Consider the following 24,613-nt stretch of genomic DNA (forward strand, 5'->3'; position numbering starts at 1 on the left):
AAAAATTTCAATAATGATGATGATGTCAAATCGTACCTGATTCAGTTTTTTGCTAATAAAAACCAGAAGTTTTATGAACGTGGGATTATGATGCTGCCTGAAAGATGGCAAAAGGTCATTGATCAAAATGGGCAGTACATTACAGAATAAAGTTATTTAGTTCCATGAAAGAATTGTCTTTGATTTTCTAAAAAAAATCCGCAATTACTTAATTGCCAACCCAATATTACGTAAAAACTAAAAGTTTAACATGTGGTTACATTAACTTTTCTGTTTGGTTAATAAGTAATTTGGAAACTGTCCTTGGTACTGTTTGGCATAGTGGTTAGCACTGCTGGCTGGGCCTAGGTTTGAATCCAAGAGAAGACTTACATGTTTATAAGTGCAGCATGGAGCACTTAAAATAACAGCGAAGCAGTCCTCTTGAAAGGGTACTGGCCATTCCCAAGAAGTGTACCAAATAGCAAATATCTAGTCATTTGAAACAAAATTTATTATCTTGTTTGAACTCCAAAATCAAGACTTGCCAATACTTATGCCATTTTAAAACACTACAAATGGAAGGAATTTTTTCCTATATTATTAAAAAAAACATTAATTTTAATTTTGAGTTGTAAAAGTCATGATGCACTTTTGAAATAGATTGGGGGAGGAGAACATTTTTTGAAATGTAGCCACCTGGATTTATGTTACTTTGGTATTTTGAGAGCTGAAAATTTTAGTTTCATTCTTAAAAAAAAAAAAAATAAATAAATAAATAAAGTATCTACAAATCATCGCATGACGATAACTTTGCAAACATGCTTTTTTCAGGTTTTAATTATAATTATTGTAAATGGATATTCCCATAATGATTTGTGAGCACAGTATGTAAAGAAGGATAACTTTTATTTTCACATATTTTATTAACTAAAAAAATCTGAAATGTTTCAGATTTTAAATTACGTCCAAAGGGGCGTTTTTTTAACGTTTTGAGTGTTACCTTTATTTATTAAATATCATGTTCTTTGCACTTAAACCATAAAATTCAGTTCAAGAGCAATATCGCAAAATAATGTTAAATTAAGCATATCATTAGAATTTCCGATATACACAGTCTCGCGAGCTGGAGATAAAAGTATTTTTTTTCTATATAACGTTGCCATTTCTCGCTTTTAAAGCATTGAGTTTGTAAATCAAAAATTCGTTAAAGTTTTACAAAATATAAAATCTATAATAAAACAAATTCCAAATTTGGGATTTCAGATGCCCATATTCGCAGTAGGATTTCGTCATTCAAAATTCGATGGCTCTATGTACCATTGTTTTATCACAATGCGAGAAATAGACAATCATTTATGCAGATTTTTCATTATTTAATTTCTTCAAATATAATGCAGGACTCTAACATTTTGTGGCAACAGTTTGAAAAGTGAACCGACGTTTATGAGTCCGACGCAAAATCGCAAAACGAAACAATAGTCCTTCAGGGTCTTCAATTTTAGTCCAAAGCCCCTTTGGACTAAAAAAAAAAAAACTGAATAATTTGGTTGAGGTTTAAAGATTTCCTAAGTTGAAGGAGGAAGAACAAATCATGCATTTTTATTATAATGTTTTATTTCTGCAAAGAGATGAACACACTTGTGTGAAAAGTGTCATAGTAATGTCATGGAATGATAGTTTTGAACCTGCTTGGTCAAGGAGGCCAAACAAGCCTGATGGTGACATGGACTAAGTCGAATACACATTACACAGCCATCTGAAGAAGATGGGATATATAAATATATATAAAAGTATCTCATTTTCTGAGCTCTTACCTTCGAAGCAAACAGACTATTCAAATGTTTCTAGCTGATAAATGGGTTGTTCAAATGAATCTGTCATCCAAAAATGTCCACAGTTCGCTAATCATAAATGTGTTTTATCATGACAAAGCAAGGCTACAAAAAAATTTGATCACCTGTCAAAAATTATTGGAGGTTGGATATGCTGCCATGCCCATCACACTTGAATGACCTCATGCAATTAGACTTATACCTGTTTTTATTTCTTCTAAACTCTTGGCATGATATAAAATTCAATACAAATGAGACTGAAAATCAACATCTTGTTTAATTTTTTTTTCTCTAGATAATGCAGAATTACAGAGCTCACTGAAAGATGACGAAAAATGTTGAAACAAAGTGGTAAGATATCATTGATGAATCTTCGATCTTTTTTACAAATAAATGGTCTTGAAACACAGAAAAAATATGTCAAAAGACATATTACATATTAGACTGTTAAAAAATATTCAATAATACTGCACTAATGTCAAAATTTATTAAAAAAATCTCATGAAATATGTAAACTATAAATAAAAAATTTTTTATAGAGAAATTATCTTAAAACTGCAGATGTGCCAATAAGTCGCCAAACTTGTAAATTACAAATAAAAATTTTTATAGAGAAATTATCTTAAACTGCAGAAGTGCCAATAAGTCGCCAAATTTAGTGACTTATGACAAAATATTTTTATTCCGGAAAGGCAGAAAATTTGCTTATGACGTAATGTGTAGGACAAGTGCAATGGTAACACGAATATCTGCCTGGCACCAAATGTACCAGTTTATAAAAAATTAAAAATTCACAAAACATTAATTTTCTACCAAGGTCACAGAACTAGAATTGTTTTCATTTAAAAAAATGCCAAATTTAATAGTGTCATTCTAATATTAGATGTTTATTAAGATATCACAAAAAAATCAATTTAAAATCTTTAACAAATACAGATAACAACATACCGTACACAACCAGCTCTGTCGACTGAGTGATTCTGCCAACAGCTGTTTTCACTATGCAATGGTAGGTACCAGCTTCAGCACGTGTGATGTTATAAATTCTTAGGTATCCGGGATATGAACCCTTTTAAATATACAAGAAAATATGTGAATAGATTTTCTAATTAGTGTTGCAGCAGCAAAATTACAATTAATCACATATCAAACTTAACATACAAAAAATGGTACTCTATTGGTAATAGGACAACACTCAAAAATTGTATGCTGAAGTACCAAAAAACTTTACTTCACGTCAAATTAGTTATGCAAAGATGTAATTGTGAATAAAGAGAAGGAATGACTGCGTTTTGTTGAACTACTGATATTTTTTCAAAAGAATCAATACATAAACATTATTCGGTAATTACTGAATAACAAACATAAGCAAAGAAACCCAGAAGACAGTATAATCTACGTTGAAAGATTTCATTTGAACTTTATAAGGTATTTCTCCCATCTTCTTAGGATGAATTCATGGTGTATGGTCAGCACACTCAGCATGTATTCAACAGGTTCGAGTCCCAGTGAGGGCATTGCTCATTTCATAAATCTCTAATTTAAAAATAGCATAATGTTTCTACAACTTTACCAAAACATAAAAACACAAATAATGCCCTTATTTAGAAAGCAATTAAAATGCAGCAATACCTTTGTTTTTGATCTGAAACAAAAGATCATGCTATTAAAAAAAATTACGAAGCAGATGCTAGTGCAAAGGTTTGTGCATTCTTTTCCCAACAGTTATTCGATTTATCAACTTCTGCTGTTAATAGCTCATATTCTGTCAAATGCAACTAACTAGTAATGAAACACCGTACAATTGTTGACTGAAATAATTATACATGTTTCAATATTTGTCAATATTATTATTTATAAGTGTCAATATTTGTCAAACAAACAATAATATAAGTTTCAATAGGATTTATTTTGAGTTCAAAAAAAAAGTTGCCATTACAAACAAAAATACATAAATAAAGTATTTATAGAAATAATTAGAGATATTAATTAAAGCTAATCAGAGATAAAAGGAGGCAACTGTACTTTTTCATTTTGCTGGCGCAAATCTTGCCAAGCAGACTTTATTGCCGACAGCATACAGTATACACATAAAAAATGTTAACAAATGTTAGTTCTAAGAATTTTTTATTTTGAAGGCATAATAACGTTTTAATAGCATTTAAAATTTTGTTAAAAGCCAATAAATTTGTAAAAAGACATTTAAGAATTCACTATGCTTTCATGGCTCAACATCCTGATTCACCAGCTCGTATCACGTGACCCCAAGTGATCTCATCTCACGAAAACAACGCTACAAAAATTTAATTCTCTCAGTAATTACCTACATTGATTTCGAGTTAAATCTTAGTTTGGAATACAAGTTTAAAAGCAAGAATTATTTCAATCTGTACAAATAGCTTACACAGACATTATGTAAAACCGCAGTGCTTTACTTCGCTAGTGAATTCTCATTAGAATTGATGAACTTGACCCTTGACTTTGTCTTTTCTATATTTTCACTTTTGGGTGAGCGGTGTGATTGCATCCTAATTGGCTTAATTACCGTGAATGGCCTTAAGGCATAAAATTGAACTATCCGAGCAAAAATTCTATGGAATTGTATGCCAGTATTGAGAGAAACAATCAATCTGATAAGAAATGGCTGCTACTTATTTTTAAAATGAGGTATAAAAGGTTACCAGAGAGGATATTGTGTTTGGCATCAGTTGTACCATTATTAGTGACTTTATCGCCTGCGGTAGCAAAGCGGAAAAGTACCAAGCCATCTTTTACATATAATAAAAGCTAATTTAGTACATAGGTGTAAATAGCTATGAAATTTGATACATAAATGCATCCAGACAACAGCCACAGTGAACCTCGAAGGGATTTTTTTCAAAATTCAAATCAAATTAATTTAAATTTTATCTTTTTTGATGAAACTGCATCATTTTGAATAGTTTCATTCTTTTAGAAATGTGGTTTTGGCAACAGTTGTTCATTTAATGCTTTGTATACACGACTGCTGACTGTTGAAAATAATTTAGCATGATTTTTTTTTTTTCAACGGGAAGTTGGTTAATTTATTTATTAGGATAATTAATATTTGTATTGAGGGATGTTGCTTATTTTCTTTTGATTTTTGGAAAAGCAGCACGCACATTGCAATCTTCTTATTCTGACGCATATGTGTCTCATGAGACTGTAACGTATTTTGCAGTAACTGACAAAACAGATAATCTTCTTAGTAAAACATAAATTTTATTTTTAGTTTATGGAGATAGATAATTTATATACAATTCTTAAGTGGCAAAATTTCCATATATCTACTAGCTAGTCAAACTTCAGAATACTCATCTTAAAACAATTTCCTCTCTTGCTGAGCAACAATTGCATCATACAAATATGGCGTTGCCACTTCCATAATTAATAAAGTTATTTGTTAAATAACAAGATATTAAAAGGCACAACAGAAAGAATTTCCCCCTTTTCTCCCTCTTTCTTTATTAGCTAATGGCAAAGAGGTTTGTGTATTTTGAATTATGTCATCCACAAAGCACAATTTTGATTGGTTATTGCTTTCTGATAATAGTTTCATTTTTTTAGAAATGTGGCAACAGTTTTTCAATCACTGTTTTGGAATACATGAATGCTGATTATTTTCTCTTGAAAATATGAGATTTATTGCTTATTTCATTGCAACTTTTTATATTATGCTTTAATTATGTATAATTTTAATTATATAAAAAGTTTTGGTCTATACCATTTGAATTCTTAAGATTTTGCAACAAGAAATTGAGTAATATATTTATTAGGATAATTAATATTTGTATTAAGGGATATTGCTTATTTCATTGTAATTTTTTTAATATGCGATACATTTTTATTGATTTTTTTTAATAAAGTTGTTTTGCAGAGTAAAATTCTGTGCAGGTTTGAAATTTAATGTTTGGTGTTCCCTTTAGGCATTTTTATGGTACATTTAAAAACCAGACAAAGGCTGGCTGCATAGCGGCTAGTTAGAAATAAATAAATAGACAGTTTTTAAAAGCACAGAGGGCATTTTTGTCTTTAGTTAGATATTGCACTAACAATTACAGGCATCAAATGGCATCTAGTCAAGTGCAAAATACATTAAAATAATAATAATACAACAATGGCTGAGTCACTAATCGCCTTTGTTTGGGTGGACTGAAGTAGGCCTGATAAGGTCAAATAAGATCAGGTGGGCTGGACTTCAACTAAAATTAGTGCCACCCCACAACATAACACTAGGTGCAGGACTAATTTGACAAATATCATGACACTGCACCATTGCAAATGCATGTGGTTTAAAGGTAAGCAAATCAATAGACACCTAGAGGACAGACCACTGTACTGGAAACAAAGTCGAATTGTTCATGCAGACACCGAATGATGTGTTACAGACTGCAATCATTGTGATATGGTTGTGGATGAGGCAGTGTGCTCTATCAGTGCCAGAGACATAATGTGCCTGTTTTCTGTGTAACGGTACGGTGAGGTGGTTGCAACTGCACCTGTCTGTCAGTCATTCTTTCTTGCACCTAACCATTCTATAGTCGCATGGCAGTTGCTTAGCTATGTCCAACACAATGATAAATTTTCCAGAAGGATAATCCACAATCTCTGTATGCAACGATTCTGCCTTATTTGAACTCCTGCTTGAATGATGCTCATATTTTTCTATGAGGCATACTGAAGCAGCCACACAGTAACTTTCTTTCCTTTACATATGGATTGCATGAATGGCTGCAGTCATCCATGACGTATGCAGAGCTGAAATCGTTATCATTTCATATTCCATTGAAGTATAAACATAATAAAAGTTTCATGCTGTTTGGATGCTACCTTCACGGTGCTACATTTTGGATGATAAGCAGTTTACTTTGAATTAATGTTGTGACAAAAAAGTAAATAAAGAGATTTCACTTTATGATGCCATCCATAAAATAAATTTCAATATTTAAGAGTTTTGATTTCAGACTTTATTTACTGAATTTCATTTGCATTTTCTTAAAAAACATAGGTTTTTTTTTAAATGCGCATACTTAAATTTGTAAATTTTTCATTAAATACACATTCCAAATTTTGCTTTTATTAAAAACTTTCAAATATTAAGTTTTGAATTTCTGAATGCTTCAAATATTAAGTTTTGAATTTCTGAATATGATAGATTTCGAGAAACTCAAAAACCTTTCGGGATTTGAATTTGGATTCGAGAAAATTTTGGGTTCCTTCCACTAATTTTCAACTATTCAAACCAATAATCAACAAATAAGCAAAGGAAAAATACTGCTTTTAAAATATGACATGTAAGTTTACAAGGCAAAAATATATTTTAAAAATCACAAACAATAGAGCAAAATTACAGGAGTCAAATAGTTACAGCAATAGATTAACAATTTTAGACATTTTAGGAGGTTAGATTCTTATAGTATTAATTTTCACTCACTCCAGAACATACAAAGATTTTTCATTTCACAAATAATTAAAATGCTTTGATGGTTTAAAATTGCTACGTACCACAGTAAATTGATGTTGTTTCTCCATATCAATTCTAAGGCCATTCTGTAACCATATGTAAGCCAGATCTAGAGTATCATCATCTATGTATCTTCTACTACTTGCTCGACATGGCAGTTCTGCAGAATCATTTACTACTGCCATTACTCGAGGTAAAGGAGCATCCACAAGTTGTGGTAAACCTTGAAAAATGCATACCGATATAAAAAATAATACATAAAGGATTTCAGCAAGGAAAAAAAAATTATGCACGATATTGCCAAAATATCATGGTGCCAAATACTTATGAAAGAGGAAAAAATGCTATTTTTTTTTAATATAAAACAGGAAAACTGTTCTACATTATTATAAATCTTAATGAATATTTATATTTATTATTTGCATTTACCAATTTGGAATATTTTGTACACTAATTTTATGTTATTTACAATACATCCACTTAATCTTGATTTTGTAGCCACTTACTTGTTTCTAAAGGTTCATTTCACGTGACACGGTTTCTGAGATGATTAATGCTGGAATTGCACAGATGGCATAGCAAAACACTGTGATATTTATGCAAGAGTTTTACTAAGGAAATTTAATTCAATTATTTCTTTTGTGCCTCTTTTTGCCATGTGGTTTGCTCATTCCAGAATTTATGTAGATTTGAGAGGCAAGCAATTTTACTATAAATTTAGGATTTTATGAATAGGAGTGTGAGAGGTTTGGCCTACTACTGTCCACTGCCTAGCCAAAGTTTGCTGATGATGGTCTGGCTGTGAATACTAAAAACTATTTTAGTAAGTTGTGTGTTAGAATTTCCATCATAGTCTAAGGAAGCTTGTAGTCTCTAGTCAAATTAGACTTGGCCAATTCACCATGGGCAACCCAGTCACCGAACTGTTATCTCAGAGCGACTTGCTAACGGCACATTGTCTTGTGAAGATGAGCAATTCACACTGCTAAGCCTAACTTTGGGAAAAATTTTGCATAAATTAAATTTGTCAACCAATTGTTACAAATTTTTTACATTATGAGAAGAGCACTCGGGTGGTTATCAAAATTAATTTTAAAACTTTATATTTTCCTTAAATATTTTATGAAAGAATCAGTTCTAGAGTAATGTAATTTTTGACTTACCGCAAATAAATATATATGGCAAAAACATAAAGTCACAGATTTTATTTAACACAAAACATTTATAAAAATTTAAATTATTAAAAATCTCTTTCATATTGTTCATATGATTCTGTATTAGAATCACTATAACTATCACTTTCCAAGTCCGCAAAAATATCATCACAGACATCAGTATGAGAATAAGACTCATTTGTCTATATTCTTCCTCTGTTGAATACCGCTTTGGTTTTGCCATTTACAGGTAAAAATGTTTTGCTAAACCATACAAAATATCAGTCTTAAAACTCCCCCCCCCCCCCAAAAAAAAACCCAAGAGCAATAAATATAACCTCTAACAGGATAAGCCATCTAACCTCATATATCCAGGGGGAAAAAAATATGAATAACACATGCATTTGCTTATATCAAATGAGCAGTTAAAAACCCAATACATCGCTCAACATCAACGAATAAACCTCGCATTCCAAAACAAAATATATTGCATAGGAATAAACATCAACATGTTTGACTTTCGATAAATTTCACCATAACAGACTTATAGCTACATCTAGAGGCCCCCCCAAAAAAAAACATTAATTAAATGTTCTATCTAAAATGTCATGTGTGGTATGCCTGACCACAGAGTGAATTAAATGGCCATTCATATATGACACACCTGGCTGTGAAATAACGTTTGCTGGCGATGCACATATGAGACGGCCATCACAAACAGGTTAATTTGGTACAATTATATGCTTTGTGAAAGGAAGCTTCGAATTTTAAACCAAAATAATTTGTTTGGTAAATCTGTGATTGTATATTATAATATAAGCATTCACAAGTAGTAAGGAAGAATACACTTAAAGTGTTTTAATCCTGTGTCTGTTTGCTTGATGGTCAGATATTCTGGTGATAATAATTCAGCTCACAGAACAAATGTAACATCTTACTGAAACTGTATTGATATAGCTAAAATATTTAGAACTCAGAACACGTGCTAAAACTGAGTGCTGAAAATATGGAAGTGACTTAATTACATGAGAGAGACTTACTTAGCACTATCAGCAGCCCTTCGCTATAATCTGAGCCATACTGATTTTTAGCAATGCATGTGTAACGACCTTCATCCTCCCTTCGCACAGGATTGATGTGAAGATAACCATTGGCCAAGATACGAATTCTTCCGACTGAGCTCAAACCATAGTTTTCTCTTTTCCAAGTAAAACTCGGAAATGGGGCAGCTTCAGGACGACAAGGGATTGTTATGTTTCCACCTTCAGCTGCAAACATCTCACTATCAAGAGGATACTTTTTAAATGTTGGCTTCAAAGCTAAAATAGTAGAAAACATTTTAAATGCCTGATTATTTAACAGACATTAGTACAGTACATTATTTAACAGAAAAAAAATGATATGTAAATTACGAAGCATAATAGTCACTTAACCAGATGTTATATAGTATAGAAAAAACTTTTTTATGCAAAATGATATTAAAAAACACAGGTACTTTATTAAGTGACTATCATGCTTTGCTGACAAAATTAACAAACTTAATCACCCAATCTATAACATGAAATTTCAAATATTACCAAAGACTAATCATGTGACAGCTTTAAGAATTATCAAGATTTTTTTTAATATTACAAAGAATTAAATACTAATGATACAGTTTTTAGAATTTCTATCAGACACCTAATAAGCATAAATCTTCCAATACCCCCCCCTTTTCTCCTCCTATCACTGATCCTAATTGGCATTTCAAAGCATATCTGCAATGTGTTATCTTTAAGAGAAATGTATGCAACAAAATTCATTACAAATTGATTTTATAAGGCTTAATATGCTAAGAAAAGTAAGTTTCTTCTGCCCAAATTTATGAAAAGGATAATGTGACAATTCAACTTTCACATTCTAAAAGACTTACAATACTTTCAAAATAAAAAAGATCATCAGAGAAAAAGGGTTAAATGATACTCTTGTCTGAATTTACCTCAGATAATTTTCCCCTTCCTTATTATATTCAGAAATCAAGTTCCTTTAAATTTTAAAATAGATTTGCCCACATAGTGATTGTTTTCATTTTACTAATTGATTTGCTTGTGAAATGTGGGTGCAAAGGCTCTGATAGATTAAGCAATAGTAGTCAAGAGCTTCAAGAAATTAGAAGTATCTAATATCTTTCACTGTACTGAAGATCACTACACATGGGAAAATGCACTGAACAGTGATGATGGCAGTGACTTGTAAGTTGTAACAGACGATACTTCCAGCAGCATTAAATGATCTGGGTGCTAGAGAGTAGCAGAGGGCAATAATGAGAGTAGTGGAAATTCAAGATACCAGGTAGGGGAAATGAAGACATGTTATTAAATTCTGTGACACTAATATTGTTAGATAATTTTTCTTTTAAATAAATAACACTGAGATAGATGTTATCAGTTTATCCATGAAGACTTTTTGCTTGTTATATTCTTACTATGACGGCCTCCTCTGGAAATTAAATTATTCACATAATTTCCCCGCTTGATTTTCATTGGATAAAATTAGTGAAAGAAAGGAGGGGAAATGTGCAAGTAAATAAGGTAACCCATATCATAATTAACAAAATACTATTAACCATTAACTTTTAAGCTGATTAATCTGGAAAATCAGTTAATAATGGAAAATAAGTTAATAAGTTAATCTGGAAAATAAATTTGACAGTGTAAATTAAATCAGTATCCAAAACAAAAAGAAAACATCACGAATAACAACAGAAGAATAAGAATGAGAAATAAGGTTATAAACAATATTAATGAAGCATATTTTTAAAAGAACTTGAAATATGCCATTGGCTTTAAACCTGCATTAAAAAAGACAGAATTTTTCATCTTTTGGTTTGTACAATGGAAAAACTACTATCATTACTACCTTAAGCTTTTTTCTTTCAAGATAGGGCCCATTTGATTGAGAGCTGATTACATTTAAAAAAGAAAAGGCAGGAATTTTAAGCATGTGCACTGCTCAAAAAAAAGGGGGGGACAGTTCTATATCTCCCGTTCTACTGGGCTGATTGACAAAATTCAAATTGCGTTCTTCATGTCTCGAAAGCGCGACTTAGGATATATATTAGATTTATATACAGTCAAAACTCGTTAACCCGGACTCATCGGAACTTCGGCAATTCCGGATTATCGATTTTTCCGGATTATAGATCATCAGTTTAAATCTGGTAAGATGGCATGCAGAAATTCTAAAATTAAAAATATGAAACCGTAATTTATGAAATAAACAACAATTATGATCTAAAGGGTATCAAAATTTACAAAAAACAAAAAGCTTAATATTTATTTGTTTACTTTATTAAACATTTCTTTCAATGTAAGTTGTTTAAGTTGCTTCGTTTTATGTCATAATACTTCCTCTTTAATTCTATAAACAGACATAATTTCTTGTTCAGTTACAAAGTTCCGCTGTTCAAGTCCTATAATTGCTGTGCCGAGAATACCGACTAACTTGTCAATCGAAATTTTTTCGTTTTCACTAACCTCTCTGTCACCTTCTTCATATCTTTATCGATTTTTTGCAGCAATTCCACTTTTTGTTTGACGGACATCGAAACATACTTTCGTTTTGTAGGTCTTTTGGGAGCTCCAGCATCGGAAATTCTATTTGACATAATCGAAAGTTTACTTTTATAAAATTGCTCTTACAGTCTGCAAAAAATAATAAGCCGCATCCAATTCGAAGATTAAGGAACAACGCAATCATCAACATTAACTGAAATAGATAATTTTAGCTTATAACGTCCATTATACATTAAACGCACATGCGAAAACGTATTCTGCGCTTGCGCACACGAATATGCACTGTCGTAAAGGTCTTACGCGCACGCGTAAACGCCTATGCGCATGTGTCAACGCGGCGCATGCGCAGAAAGTTTTTAGCTTTGAGGTCCGGATTATAGATCATTCCGGATTATGGGTGTCCTAATTAACGACTTTTGACTGTATAGCACCATTCTAACATAGATATTTTGACCCCAAATCGGACTTTTTCTGAAATAACATACCAATTTTTTTACATATTTCGATTCTACAACTCAAATTACGCCTAAATATGAAATTTTTTTAAATTTGGAGCGAAATTTACGGAGAAATTCACAAATTTATGTTGGCACTTTTTTTTTCATTTTGCGCCAAGAATAGTTCACTTGGTTAGCTTCTTAATATATGGCAACCTAGTTTCTTTTCCCATGAGAGGGAAAAAAGTCACCATCGTTCCTTTTTTCAAAATAATATTCTTTATATTATATTTTTAATTATAACTGTTATTATTTTAAGTAATTTTTTCTTTTTCGAATTTCCTTTTAATTGTTTAAGTTGAATTTTTTTTTCTTTCGAATAACTGTGTTAAAAATTTCTATTTACCTATTCGAACTGCGTAAATAAAGGTGCAGAGTTTATTTTTTTTTCAAATAGTTTTCTTTATATATATTTTTGTCATAGTTATTATTTTAGGTAATGTTTTAATTTTATACATTTATTTTAATTGTTTATGTTGCATTGTCTCTTCAGATAATTGTTTTAAAATTTTCTATTTATTCCTTCGAACTGAGTATTTTAAATACATTTATTAATATAAATTTTTCAGAATTTGATTTTATTTATTTGAATTGCGTTTCTTTCGAAAGAATACTTTGTAACCCAGACTATGATGCGTTTGAAAACTGCATATATTAAAAGAGAAAATACACTAAAGCACAGTTAACACACCTTTCAAAGTTCCGTTCAGAAAAGATATATATAAATAAGAGAGATGTATAACCGAAATTTTAACTTAGGATGACTTACATACACTGCTTTAAACAATTTTATCATTGTGCCCATTGCTTTACACAATTTTATCCTACATTTGGTTTCTTAAAATGTTATTCATATTTTAGTCAAATATTTTATTTTTGAAATCACAAGAATCAAATATAATAAAAGGTTTTAAATTTAAAAAAAAAAAAAAAAATACAAATACTAAATTTTACGCAAAAATTTATTTTGTCTTCTCTTTTTCTTCAGGCATTCTACTTTATTCTTGCTCTTTTTCTTTAGGCATTCTGCAAGTATATTAAAAAGCATCCAACTTTTCAATATATCTTGATATTTCTGACAATCATTTTAAATAAAGTTATCGCCTTCCATTTCATAAAGGCCCACAAACGGCCGAGCAGTAAAGGCGCTGAACACTGGCAGTTCACTCCGGGGTTCGAATCCCGGTAAACGGGCTGGTTGCATGAGAGTTTTCGTGGATTTTCTCATGTGTACTGAGTATGCCAGCTAGCTGGTTTCCCTTAGAAAGTTCTTCACGAAGTATTTGGTCAGAGCCTTTATCAGTCTTTAGAGGCTAAACATTTTGAAAGTATGAGATGAAAGGAAAGACTGGTTTCATCAAGAAGTTTTGGTTTATTTAATTATGACAAAGCACACTAGGGCTATCTGCCTAAGGGTAGGGATGCCTTCATAGAGGACTTTCTAATGGAAACTGGCTCGCATACACGTTACACATGGGGAAAATTACGAAAACGCCCATGCAGCCAGCCCGTTCGCGGGATTCGAACCACGGATTGAACTACCAGTGTTCAGCAACTTTACTGCTCGACCACTGTTTCATCAGGAGGGGAAAAAAAAACATCTTTAGGTGACATCTACTTACATCACTGGATAAACTCCTGAATCTTAAAATAATTCGACTGAGAAAATCATGGGATTCTCCATTTATGATACGATATCATGTTCTAAAACGTAATTTAAATTGTCCATATAGTCTAAAACAAGTCGCTCTTCACTTTAGTCTGCAATGATATCGTTTTTGTCTTTTCTGTTAACACAAGCTCAATTGATGGTATTTGCTAGTGTACACGTCCAAGTGTTTTCTCTTGGAATACCTAAATTCTTTGAAGTATCCTGAAAGTATATTCAAAAGCGTCCAACTGTTTGAAACATCTTGGTATGTCTGACAGCCAAATTTCCCTACAAATTTTTGCTTACTTTTCTCCCTAATTTTCTTCTTTCCTTCTACAGTTATTTTCAGTGCTCCCACAAGAAAATTAAGATTTTTCGATTGCTAGACTTCCATAAATTTTGCATTCTTGACAGTTTTTTAAAATATCAATTACATGAATTGCGTTTCAGCTGAAGACAGCTTTTCATTTTCTAGTCATTTTAACTAAAAATAAAGTTTAAAGCCAAGTCCAAAGGATAAATATTTTAATTAAATAATTTTTGCTAAATGACAAAGAAATAAAACAGTCCAGCAGGGTTTATTCTGTACCACCGAGTGACCCGATTCTTATATTGACTGAAACAATCTATATCATATTAAAGATCGTAAGATCGTTTTTTTATACAATCTATAACACGAGAGAAAAATGAGCTTATAAAAACATTCTCTCTAAGAGGATTAATATAAAAGATTACATTTATATATATATTTTTAAAGCTGAGAATTGAACCAAAATGTCAGAATTTTACAGTTTAATTTACATAGTGGTTATAATTAAAGTTCCAATTTGAAATGGTCATAAAAGGAAAACTACAGGACCAAATTTTATCAAACTTGGGAATCATGTAAAGAACGTTGTGAGAATTTATTTTCCGCCAGAAAAAAAAAAAAAAAAAAAAAGAGTTCAAAAACTTACCACCAGGGGAAAAACGGCGCTGTATACAATATTGTTAAATGAAATAAGACATGAAAACATCTGTTTAAAACACGTTTAATAGTTTCCGGAACGTGTTACAAAGCCTGATCAATGTAGCGTCCAGCATTTTCCGAAAGCAAGTTAAATCTTGTTACAGCATTCTCAACAGCAGCTCTTAGCATATCAGGAGAAATGTTACGGACATGTCAGTGTATCACATTTTTTCATTTCTGCCAAATTGTTTAGATTATCACCATAAACAGTGCTTTTGAGATAACCCCATAGCCAAAAGTCACAGAGGTTGAGGTCTGGTGGGAAGTGGGGGAAGTGTCGGCCTATAAGACGTTCATTCGTGAAATGTTGCCTAAGTAACTGTGCGACACATGTGAAGTGGGGCCCAGCCCTGCATAAAAATCGTAGTATCTAAAATGCCACGTTACTACAGTTCAGATATCATGAAACATTTTAACATTGACCCTAAGGAAGCTGCAATCACAGTGTTCCAGCAGTCGACTTCTCTTCAGAGAAAAATGGCTCAGTTATGAAACTAGCTGTCATTCCACACCGTATGCAATCGAATGCAGTAGGAGAGTGCAATGGAACTAGGTAGATAACATGAGGGATTTCTTCAGCCCAAATTGATTAAAAGTGTTTTGAATCAGTATCTTCATGTTTTAGGACTGAATTCAGACTTAAAAAATTACAAATTAGCGATCTGTAAGAAAATGATTTCCAGATTGTACGCACTTGTGCGAGTGATTTGCGATCTCACATTTTCTAATCGCTAATTTGTGGTTTTCACGGATGGCGAACTCGACTTTTATCGAATTTAACGCCCTTAAATGGTAATTCGCTTACTTCAAAGTTTCTTAAGGGTATACAACATATTAAACCTGTGTAACAAAAGGTTAAGTTAGATTCCGACCCATATTTCGTTTAACAATATTGCATACAGCGCCATTTACCCCTGGTGGTGAAGTCTCGATAAATTTCCATGGCGACCTTTACATGGTTACCAAGTTTGATAACATTTGATCCAGTAGTTTTCCTTTTAGGACCGTTTCAAAGTGGAAGTTTAATTATAACTATCCTGTATATTATTAAATTTTAATTTGACGTTATGCGTTATATATATAAGGGCGAGTCAAATGAAAGTGAGCCAATGCGAATATATGACAAACAGAGTACTTTATTTAAAGGTAGTCTCCATGAACATTGAGACATTTATCCCATTGACAAATGAGCCGCGTGATCCCCGTCTCATAAAACTCCTTGGGCTGTCGATTCAAAAAGTCTGTAACCGACTCCTTCACGGCGTCGTCCGACACGAATCTGGTACCCTTGAGATGTTTTTTCAGTTTCCCAAAAATGTGAAAGTCGCATGGCGACAAATCTGGGCTGTATGGAGGATGTTGCAGCGTGTCCCACTTGAACTTTGCCAGTTGTGTCTTAACCACATCACCGACGTGGGGACGAGCATTGTCATGTAGCAAGATCACACCATTCGTCAATCTTCCAGGTCGTTTGTTCTTGATTGCGACACACAGCCGATCCAGCGTTGCACAATATCGCGAACTATTGATAGTCTCTCCACGTTTAGCATATTCAATCAGTAATGGTCCCTGACGATCGAAAAAAAAAGTCAATAGCACCTTTCCCGAGGAAATGACAGCCTTTGCTTTCTTTGGGGGTGGTGAATTCAAATGTTTCCACTGTAAGCTTTGCCGGCGTGTTTCAGGTTCGTAGTGGTGGCACCATGATTGGTCTCCGGTCACAATTGCAGACAAGAAGTCGTCACCCTCAGTGTGATACCGGATGAGATGAGTCAAAGCAGCGCCGAACCTCTCCGTCTTCTGGCGGTCGTTCAAAATCTTGGGCATCCATTGAGCACACAAAAGCCGATAACCGAGATGATCATGAATTATGGTGTGAACCGAACCGTGACTGATGTTCACACGCTCTGCCAGTTCATCGATGCTTATCCTCCGTTCTTGTCTAATCAGCTCATCAATCTGTGCAATTGTGTCGAGGGTGATTGCAAAGTGGCTTTGGCCCGGTCTTGGATCGTCTTTGCAACTTTCACGTCCTTCTCTGAACCGTTTGCTCCAACGCTTCACAGTGGCCTATGCGATGCAATGTTCACCGTATACAGCAGTCATACGGCGACTAATTTCATGTTGAGAAACACCTTCAGCTGTCAAAAACCTGACCACACCACGCTGTTCCTCTTTTGGAGCATCTATTATGTCACGCTACCGTCTTCAACCCAGTGTAAGAGCGCCTTAAAGAACTTTAACCTCACACTTTCGCGCCACTTTCGTAAATGAAGGCTGTCTCTGTGCTACGCGCTTGCGCCGCAGATGATGGACCGAACCATTCTTGCTGAGGAGGGGTTGGCTCACTTTCATTTGACTCGCCCTATTATATGCATAAGATTTTCGCTTTTATGGAAAAAATAAAGAATGGAAGCAAATATACTTAGGATAATGGACCAAAACTGAAAAAAATTCCTCTCCCTCCGAAAATAAAATATTGAAACTTCGACATTGAATTTATTGGATTATCGAGAATATTCAATTTGACTTATCTTCTAATACCTAGTTCCGACAACAATTCCGTCAAAAATTCCGAATTACTTAAGATGAAGTAAAAGATTTAGTATATATTTACTCTATGTTAATAAAGTAATCAGTGTAATAAAAATAGATTATAGAATTTACGCTGATGCAACTTTTTGTCTGAATGCACAACATGTAATGGAAGAGAAGGCTTGTAGAGATCTGCTTTTGACATGCCTCTGAAAGTAGATGTCATCCTCCTTTTATCTCTTCAATGTAAAAAACTTTCCTTTGAGAGGCAACTTTAGTTTTTGGGAAAGAAAAAAAAATCACAAGAAGACAAATTTGAAGAACATGCAGGACAATTGAGTACACATACTTATTTTCGGAACACAAGCGGTTCTCCGACTGGTTATTGAATAATGAAAAGTTGCACTGTCATGCAATACAAAGCATTTGGAATGTGTTTTCTGACTGAAAACATAAGATTAAAAGTCATCTGCTTAATTCACAGCCATTTACAAGTCAACTACTCAGGCAATTGCAGAACTGTTTTCATCCTGAGCTTGTAAGACAAACCTAATATCACTGGATTTAAACACTTCTTTAATCTTCCGAGAACGTTCCTTCTTTAGCTCATATTCCAAGAATATTAAGTGAACACAATTATTGCAAAAGAAATTGAATATTCATTTGCACTATGGCTTGGTAGTTTACTAACGAGTTAACAAAACTTAAATTCTGCTTTTTGTGTCTAAGAATAGAACAATATTTTAAATATTTACAAATAAAATATTAAATTGGAGATTTAATTGGAGCCTCACCAGTTGCCTAGCATTTGAAGATTGTTAAATACTAATTGTTTGTTGCGAAGTCTAACCCAGGCTGCACGGTTGGTTTCCGTAGTTTTTTAGGTTCTCTTTACAAAGGTTCTCTATGAAAGCATCTTAATCAAATAGCTCCCATGTTTTTTCTATGTTTAAATAACCAACCAACCTAGTTTCAGCGTGATTTCTAAGTGAAGTTACTAGCAAAACCCGAATACTCATTAAAAATCATGTAACTTGCCAATCGGGAGTAACATGAAAGATACAGTGCCAATAATTGAATTGCTGTTACGGTACGCTGCTTCTAAACTTAGATGGTCATTCCTTAATTAAATATTTCACCAGCGGCTGAGTGGTAAAGACGTTGAACACTGGTAGTTCGGTCCGAGGTTCGAATCCCACGAACGAGCTGGCTGCATGGGCATTTTCGTGGATTTCCCCATGTGTAATGCGTATACGAGCCAGTTTTCCTTAGAAAGTCCTCCACGAAGGCATCCCTCCCTTTAGGCAGATAGCCCTTGTGTGCTTTGCCATAATTAAATAATCCAATTCAATCCTTAATTAAATATAATTGATTTGTAACTTCTACTAGAGCTTACGGTAAGAATTAAAGTGCAAATAAATAATATCGTGTGTAATCTTGATTAATATAAAATTAAAAATCTTTGCATTCAGACAGAAAGTTTTTTGAAATATTTGCAATTACTTTATTAATTTAAGAAGGATTTATTAATAACCGTAATAATTACTTATTATATTACTGATAATTAGGATTCAGTTCTTGACAATTAAATTCTAAATTAGAATTTTAAGGATATAATGAAAATATGCTACGCACAAAAATACATTTTAGGATATGTTTTAAAGCTTCTTAAATTCATTTAATAAACATCATATCCTCGTTCTTAATTGAATCCAGAATGTTGGGTGTCGTTTATATAATTATTGTTACATGTCCACAGAAGCCTTATGCAGCCATTAAGTAGCTGCAGATCATTTCTACATAAACATTGAACTTCCATTAATTCAGTCTCAAGAGGGTTGTATGTTTATATCATAATTTGACTTTTATGAAAAAGATTATTCTAAATCTTATGTTTCTATAAAAATATACTGTGCTTTAAAAATATGGATGATAGTATCAGCCGCTCTTTCAGCCACTTCAACAGTTTGTTTAGAAATAAATTATGCAGTTAATGTCATAAAATTCAAATAAAATCAAACAACAATTCTCAGTTTTAGACAATTCGATTTAAATGAAGTAAAGCAGCAGACGATAAAACGCCGAAGGTAAAAATTTACTCTTATTTTTTTTAAAAAAAAAGGAAGATAGAGAGAAATTAAAAAGAAAAAGTAGTTAAAAATTTGAATAATATCATCTATAATTTAAAAAAATAGCTTTTCATATAGTATTAATAAATATTTATTATGCATCATTGAGGGAAAAAATGTCATATAATTAATTGTACATAAAATTTTACTTGAAATTTAAGGTTAAAAATAGCTGTGGCATTTCACTGTAACAAAAAGCCATAGCCCACATTTGGCGTTATTATCGCTAAAAAAAAAAAGATGCCAAATTTCAAAATGTGAAAATATGTAAATTCGTGTATATCTTAGAAAATTTTGAATAAAAAAGTCTAATTTTTTGCAGATGTGCTTAAAAATACACTTACTTTAAGATGATGCTAAAAATTTTATAGGTTATAATTCAAAATTTTTTTTGAAAAATTTATAAAAATTATTTAAAAACAGAAATTTTAAAAATAAAACACAAAAATGGGTAAATTTTATTTGGAATGAACCTAAATTTCGAAATGTGAAAGGAAAAAAAAAAAATAAAGGCTTAATAAAAAAAAGAGCTATTAATAAATATTTACTATATTCAATTAACATCGAGGAACTAAAATTTTGAGAGCTAATATTTTAAAAACTACTCGTATGATTTTTACAAAACTTGGTATTCTGGCATAATTTGAGTCGTAGAATCGAAATATGGAAAAATATTGATATGTTATTTCAGAAAAAGTCTGATTTTGTGTTAAAATACCTATATGAGAATAGTGCTATATATAAATCTAATATATATCCTAAGTCGTGCTTTCGAGACATGAAAAACGCAGTTTGAATTTTGTCAATCGGCCCAGTAGAATGGGAGATATAGCACTGTCCCCCCCTTTTTTTTTTTAACACTTTACCTTTTAGCATAGGATTATACTGAATTCAATGATGCGCCTTGCCTACAATCATACTTAAAAATAGACATACTTACTAATGACTCTTAACTGTGCAGAAGAATATGACGAGCCAAGATGATTTGTAGCTTTACATTGATACATTCCTTCATCTCTTTCAATTACATTGTCAATACTTAGAACGTTATTGTATATACGGTAACGATTGCTGTCGCTTATATCAAAATTTTCACGCTGCAGTAGCTTGCCATTTTTTAACCAACTATAGGTTACATCAGGTTTTCCAAATGCTTCGCAAGTCCATACTACTGTTGAACCTTTATCTACAACTTTATTCTCCAATGGGATTGTGAATTCAGGTTTTGCTGCAAAATATACCAATGTTGAATAAAAAATGCTTCACTTAATTTTTTTTTTATACAAAACAAATTACAAGCTTTTTATACACAAATGAAAAACAAATCACTAAGGTGCATTCACAGTATGGTATTCCCATTATGTGTTAACACTATAATGTTCACACTGCATAATCATACTACGATATTCACATATGTATTCATACATTACAAAGTCCGAGATCTGAAATTGTCAGGACTTTGGCAACTCTGAATTTTAGAAATTTCCAGATTTTAGATCACTAGTTTAAATCTAGTACGATGGAATGTAGACATAGTAACATTAAAGCTTCACTTAATTGCTAAGTCAGATAGAAAAATACTAATCTTCCAGGACCACTCAAGGGCTGAAGTGTGATCTTGGCTGATGTCAAGCAATGTACAGTAATAGGCTACAGTGCCGTTCCCTAGACGGCTGGTATTTGAAAGTGACATGTATGAATCTTGATTAGTTAAAAAAAAAAAAAAAAAAAAATTCCACTTATCCTTTTATCAAGTATTACATTCTCCATTCCCAGATCTTGTAAAGGGGAGGGAGAAAGTTTTTATGGTTTATTTTATTTACTTCACATTTTTCAGCAGATGGTTTGGAGATTTGGATAATAAGTTATTCGAATATTGGATATCCAGATTTTAGACTTTGTATTGTATTATGATATTCACTCTATATACATACACATAGAAACTCAGCATAAACACCACTACTACTATAGGATATTACATTAACCATGTCCCCGGAGTGTATACTTGTGGCAGATGAATCAAAAAATTTCATACTATATCTCTCATGCCAACAGCTGGCATACTAATGGCAGATTGACTACCCATGGGGACAGGGGCTAACTACCAAGGTAGGCAAACGCCAATAGGCTAAAACGAGGCAGAACACATCAGCTGAGAAAGGGAGCCTCAAAGAAAAGCCAAACGGCTAAAAGAAGAGGAGGTGCCTTTTGGCTAAAAAGGTGAAGAAGCAAAAAGCTAAAAACTAGTCTAAGAAAGGGAGAGCCCTCCCGGCTAAAAAAGAGGGGGAACAAAAAAAAAAAAAAAAAAAAAAACAGATCTATAGGCGAAATGAAGCAAAGTCTATCGGCAAAAAGGGGGCTGAGAAGGAAGGTTAAACGGCGAAAGGGAAACAGAAAGCTTTGCAAACTTAAAAGCAAAAAGGAGTCATAACGACTAAAACAGGAAGTGAAGGGATGGCTTTTTTTTTTTTTACATAAATGAACAGGTATAAATAAATGAAAATATATACATAAATGAACAATTATATACATACAATGAAATTATACACAATGAAATATATACATAAATGAACAATTAATTAAAGCAGCGTAAAATTCAAATAAACATGTAAACAGATACACAATTTGTTACAGATGTAAGTAAACACTATAGTGACTAAATAATTTAACATTGCATTGATGTAAATGGAAGGAAAAATAACAATCAGAATGACATAAACATTGTAGGATTAAAGATAAGCAATAAAGTCTGAGTTGTTTACATAAGTTGCATAACTGACTTCATGACATTAAGAGTAGAATTAGATTTTGCCAATGTTCCCACGTGTTCTTGATCCACGAGGATTTGTTGGTAATGGACCCCATATAATATGTTTTACATTAAAGTCACCACAGATGACTAGTGGAAGATCACCTGCATCATTTATTATTTCCTCTAATGTAATTAATATTGGATCATTTTCTGTACTTGAAGAACAATAGACCGAGATTCATATAAAAGAAGGTGATCCTTCTACTTTGATTACTGTTATTTCCTCCATTATGAGAATCTGAATGATTGGAAATGAGTCTTCTTTTACAATTATTGCAGCTTTTGCTTGTGTTTGGTGAGAATAGATCCTATATCTTTGTGAAAAACCACTTACCACATTTTTAATGAGGTAAGTGGTTTTTTAATGAGGTAAGGTTCTTGTATGAGGTAAGGTTTTAATGAGGTAAGGTTTTTGTATGCAAGCTATTTTTAAATTTGGAATATTTTCAAAGTCAACTTTTAATTGTGCACTTGCACTCCGTGAGTGCTGTAAATTTAACTGTGTTATTTTAATTATGTCCATAATCTTTTTAATTACCGTAATTTCCGGAAGAAAGGCCGCATCAGCGTAAACGCCGCACTTGAGAAAAATGGCGGGAAAAAAATTAAAATTACACAGAAACGCCGCAATAGATTAAATTGCGCGTGACATCGTCGTGGGCCGTATAGATGCAAAAACTCAACCTAAGTCCTGATATATGACATACCAGTTAAGAAAAATGCATGAAATGAAACCATAACTCAAAAATAAATTAAAGGTAAGAAATGTATAGCTTCTGTGCCGTTTAGAGACATTTTCAGAAATTTTCCGCTCCCTAATTAAAAACTATCCAACAAGTACTTGTACCCAAACTGATGGGATCTGTATTTGGCAGAATGCCAAGAAAAATCCATTCATGCCGAAGGGGAAATACGTCAGAGTTCATTATTTCGAGGCAGGTGGAGTCGTGTCCGCCTTTGAAAAAAATTGCAGAAAAGGCAGGGGTGGGGGGAGGATGGGTCTTGGAAGATTCATCGAATGGCAGAGGAGAGAGACTATTCAAACTGATGAAAATGTTGATTTGAAAGGGGAAAGAATGTTATTGTTCTGAGATCTCATTTAGGGTGAATAAGGCATGTAGGTCCGTTCAAGGGAAAGAATGTAAACAAAATAACGTTCGCAAAAAGCAACTGACAAGTCATTTTGTGTGGGAACAGCACCAGTCTATGCACAATGACAAGGCCATCATAGGAAATATTTTATTTTTAGTGCACCTAAACGCCGCATGGGTAGAAATGCCGCACCCGCTGAAAATTTAAGTTTTAAACACGTAGACGCCGCGGCATTTCTTCTGGAAATTACGGTAACAGATCCATTTCTCTTTGTTTACATGCACAATTTTTACTTGCACTACTATGATTGATATCCAAAGTACACATTGGGAAGTAAATGACATTATTTTCATATAAGGCATGGATTACTTAACACATAAGCATTTGTCTGTCATGTTAGTTAAAAATCATGGTAATGATGTAGCATGTGATCTATTGCTTTTAGTTAATTGGCTTCAGAACTTAGTTGTAAATGATTTGAGATTTGTAACTGCTGCTTTTTTCTAAGTATTTAATAAAAGATAAGTAATTTTTAGGAAAAAAAAAAAAAAAAAAAAAGAAAACTTCAGAATAATTAATAAGCTGGAAAAATGTAGAATTTCAAAATGTTCTTAATTTTAAAGCATACCTTACTTTTAGATATATTTTGTAAAGTTTACTTAAACTTCCATGCTATTTTAATGTTTATTCTTTGCTGTAAATTCAGTTTCTTTTGTCAGCTTCACCACAATGTAAATTAACTGGCATTTAAATAGCAAACAAAGTTGTAAATTACAGAGTTTGACAATATGCCAGAAAAATTGTTTCTCACAAAAGCTGCTGCTTAAACAAGGTTTTGGTGAATATATTCTGGGACTACTAATTAGCTTTTAGCTTACAAA

The 24,613-nt window shown here is 32.5% G+C and overlaps 1 protein-coding gene across 4 annotated transcripts in view; it reads right to left on the reverse strand.

Moving 5' to 3' along the window:
• Positions 1–24,613, reverse strand: part of Cont (Contactin) — a 157,637-nt gene that overhangs the window by 56,296 nt on the left and 76,728 nt on the right. For all 4 annotated transcript variants that reach the window (XM_085811179.1, XM_085811180.1, XM_085811182.1 and 1 more), the window contains 4 exons: positions 20,769–21,056; positions 9,494–9,772; positions 7,341–7,522; positions 2,763–2,883 (listed from right to left, as the gene is read on the reverse strand). In XM_085811179.1, coding sequence (XP_085667305.1) covers positions 2,763–2,883; positions 7,341–7,522; positions 9,494–9,772; positions 20,769–21,056 — 870 coding nt within the window. The remainder of the gene's footprint in view (positions 1–2,762; positions 2,884–7,340; positions 7,523–9,493; positions 9,773–20,768; positions 21,057–24,613) is intronic.

Source organism: Stegodyphus dumicola, chromosome 2 (genome assembly GCF_044657685.1).
Source record: "Stegodyphus dumicola isolate Sdum_Otavi_A_Nest chromosome 2, ASM4465768v1".
Taxonomy (NCBI): domain Eukaryota; kingdom Metazoa; phylum Arthropoda; class Arachnida; order Araneae; family Eresidae; genus Stegodyphus; species Stegodyphus dumicola.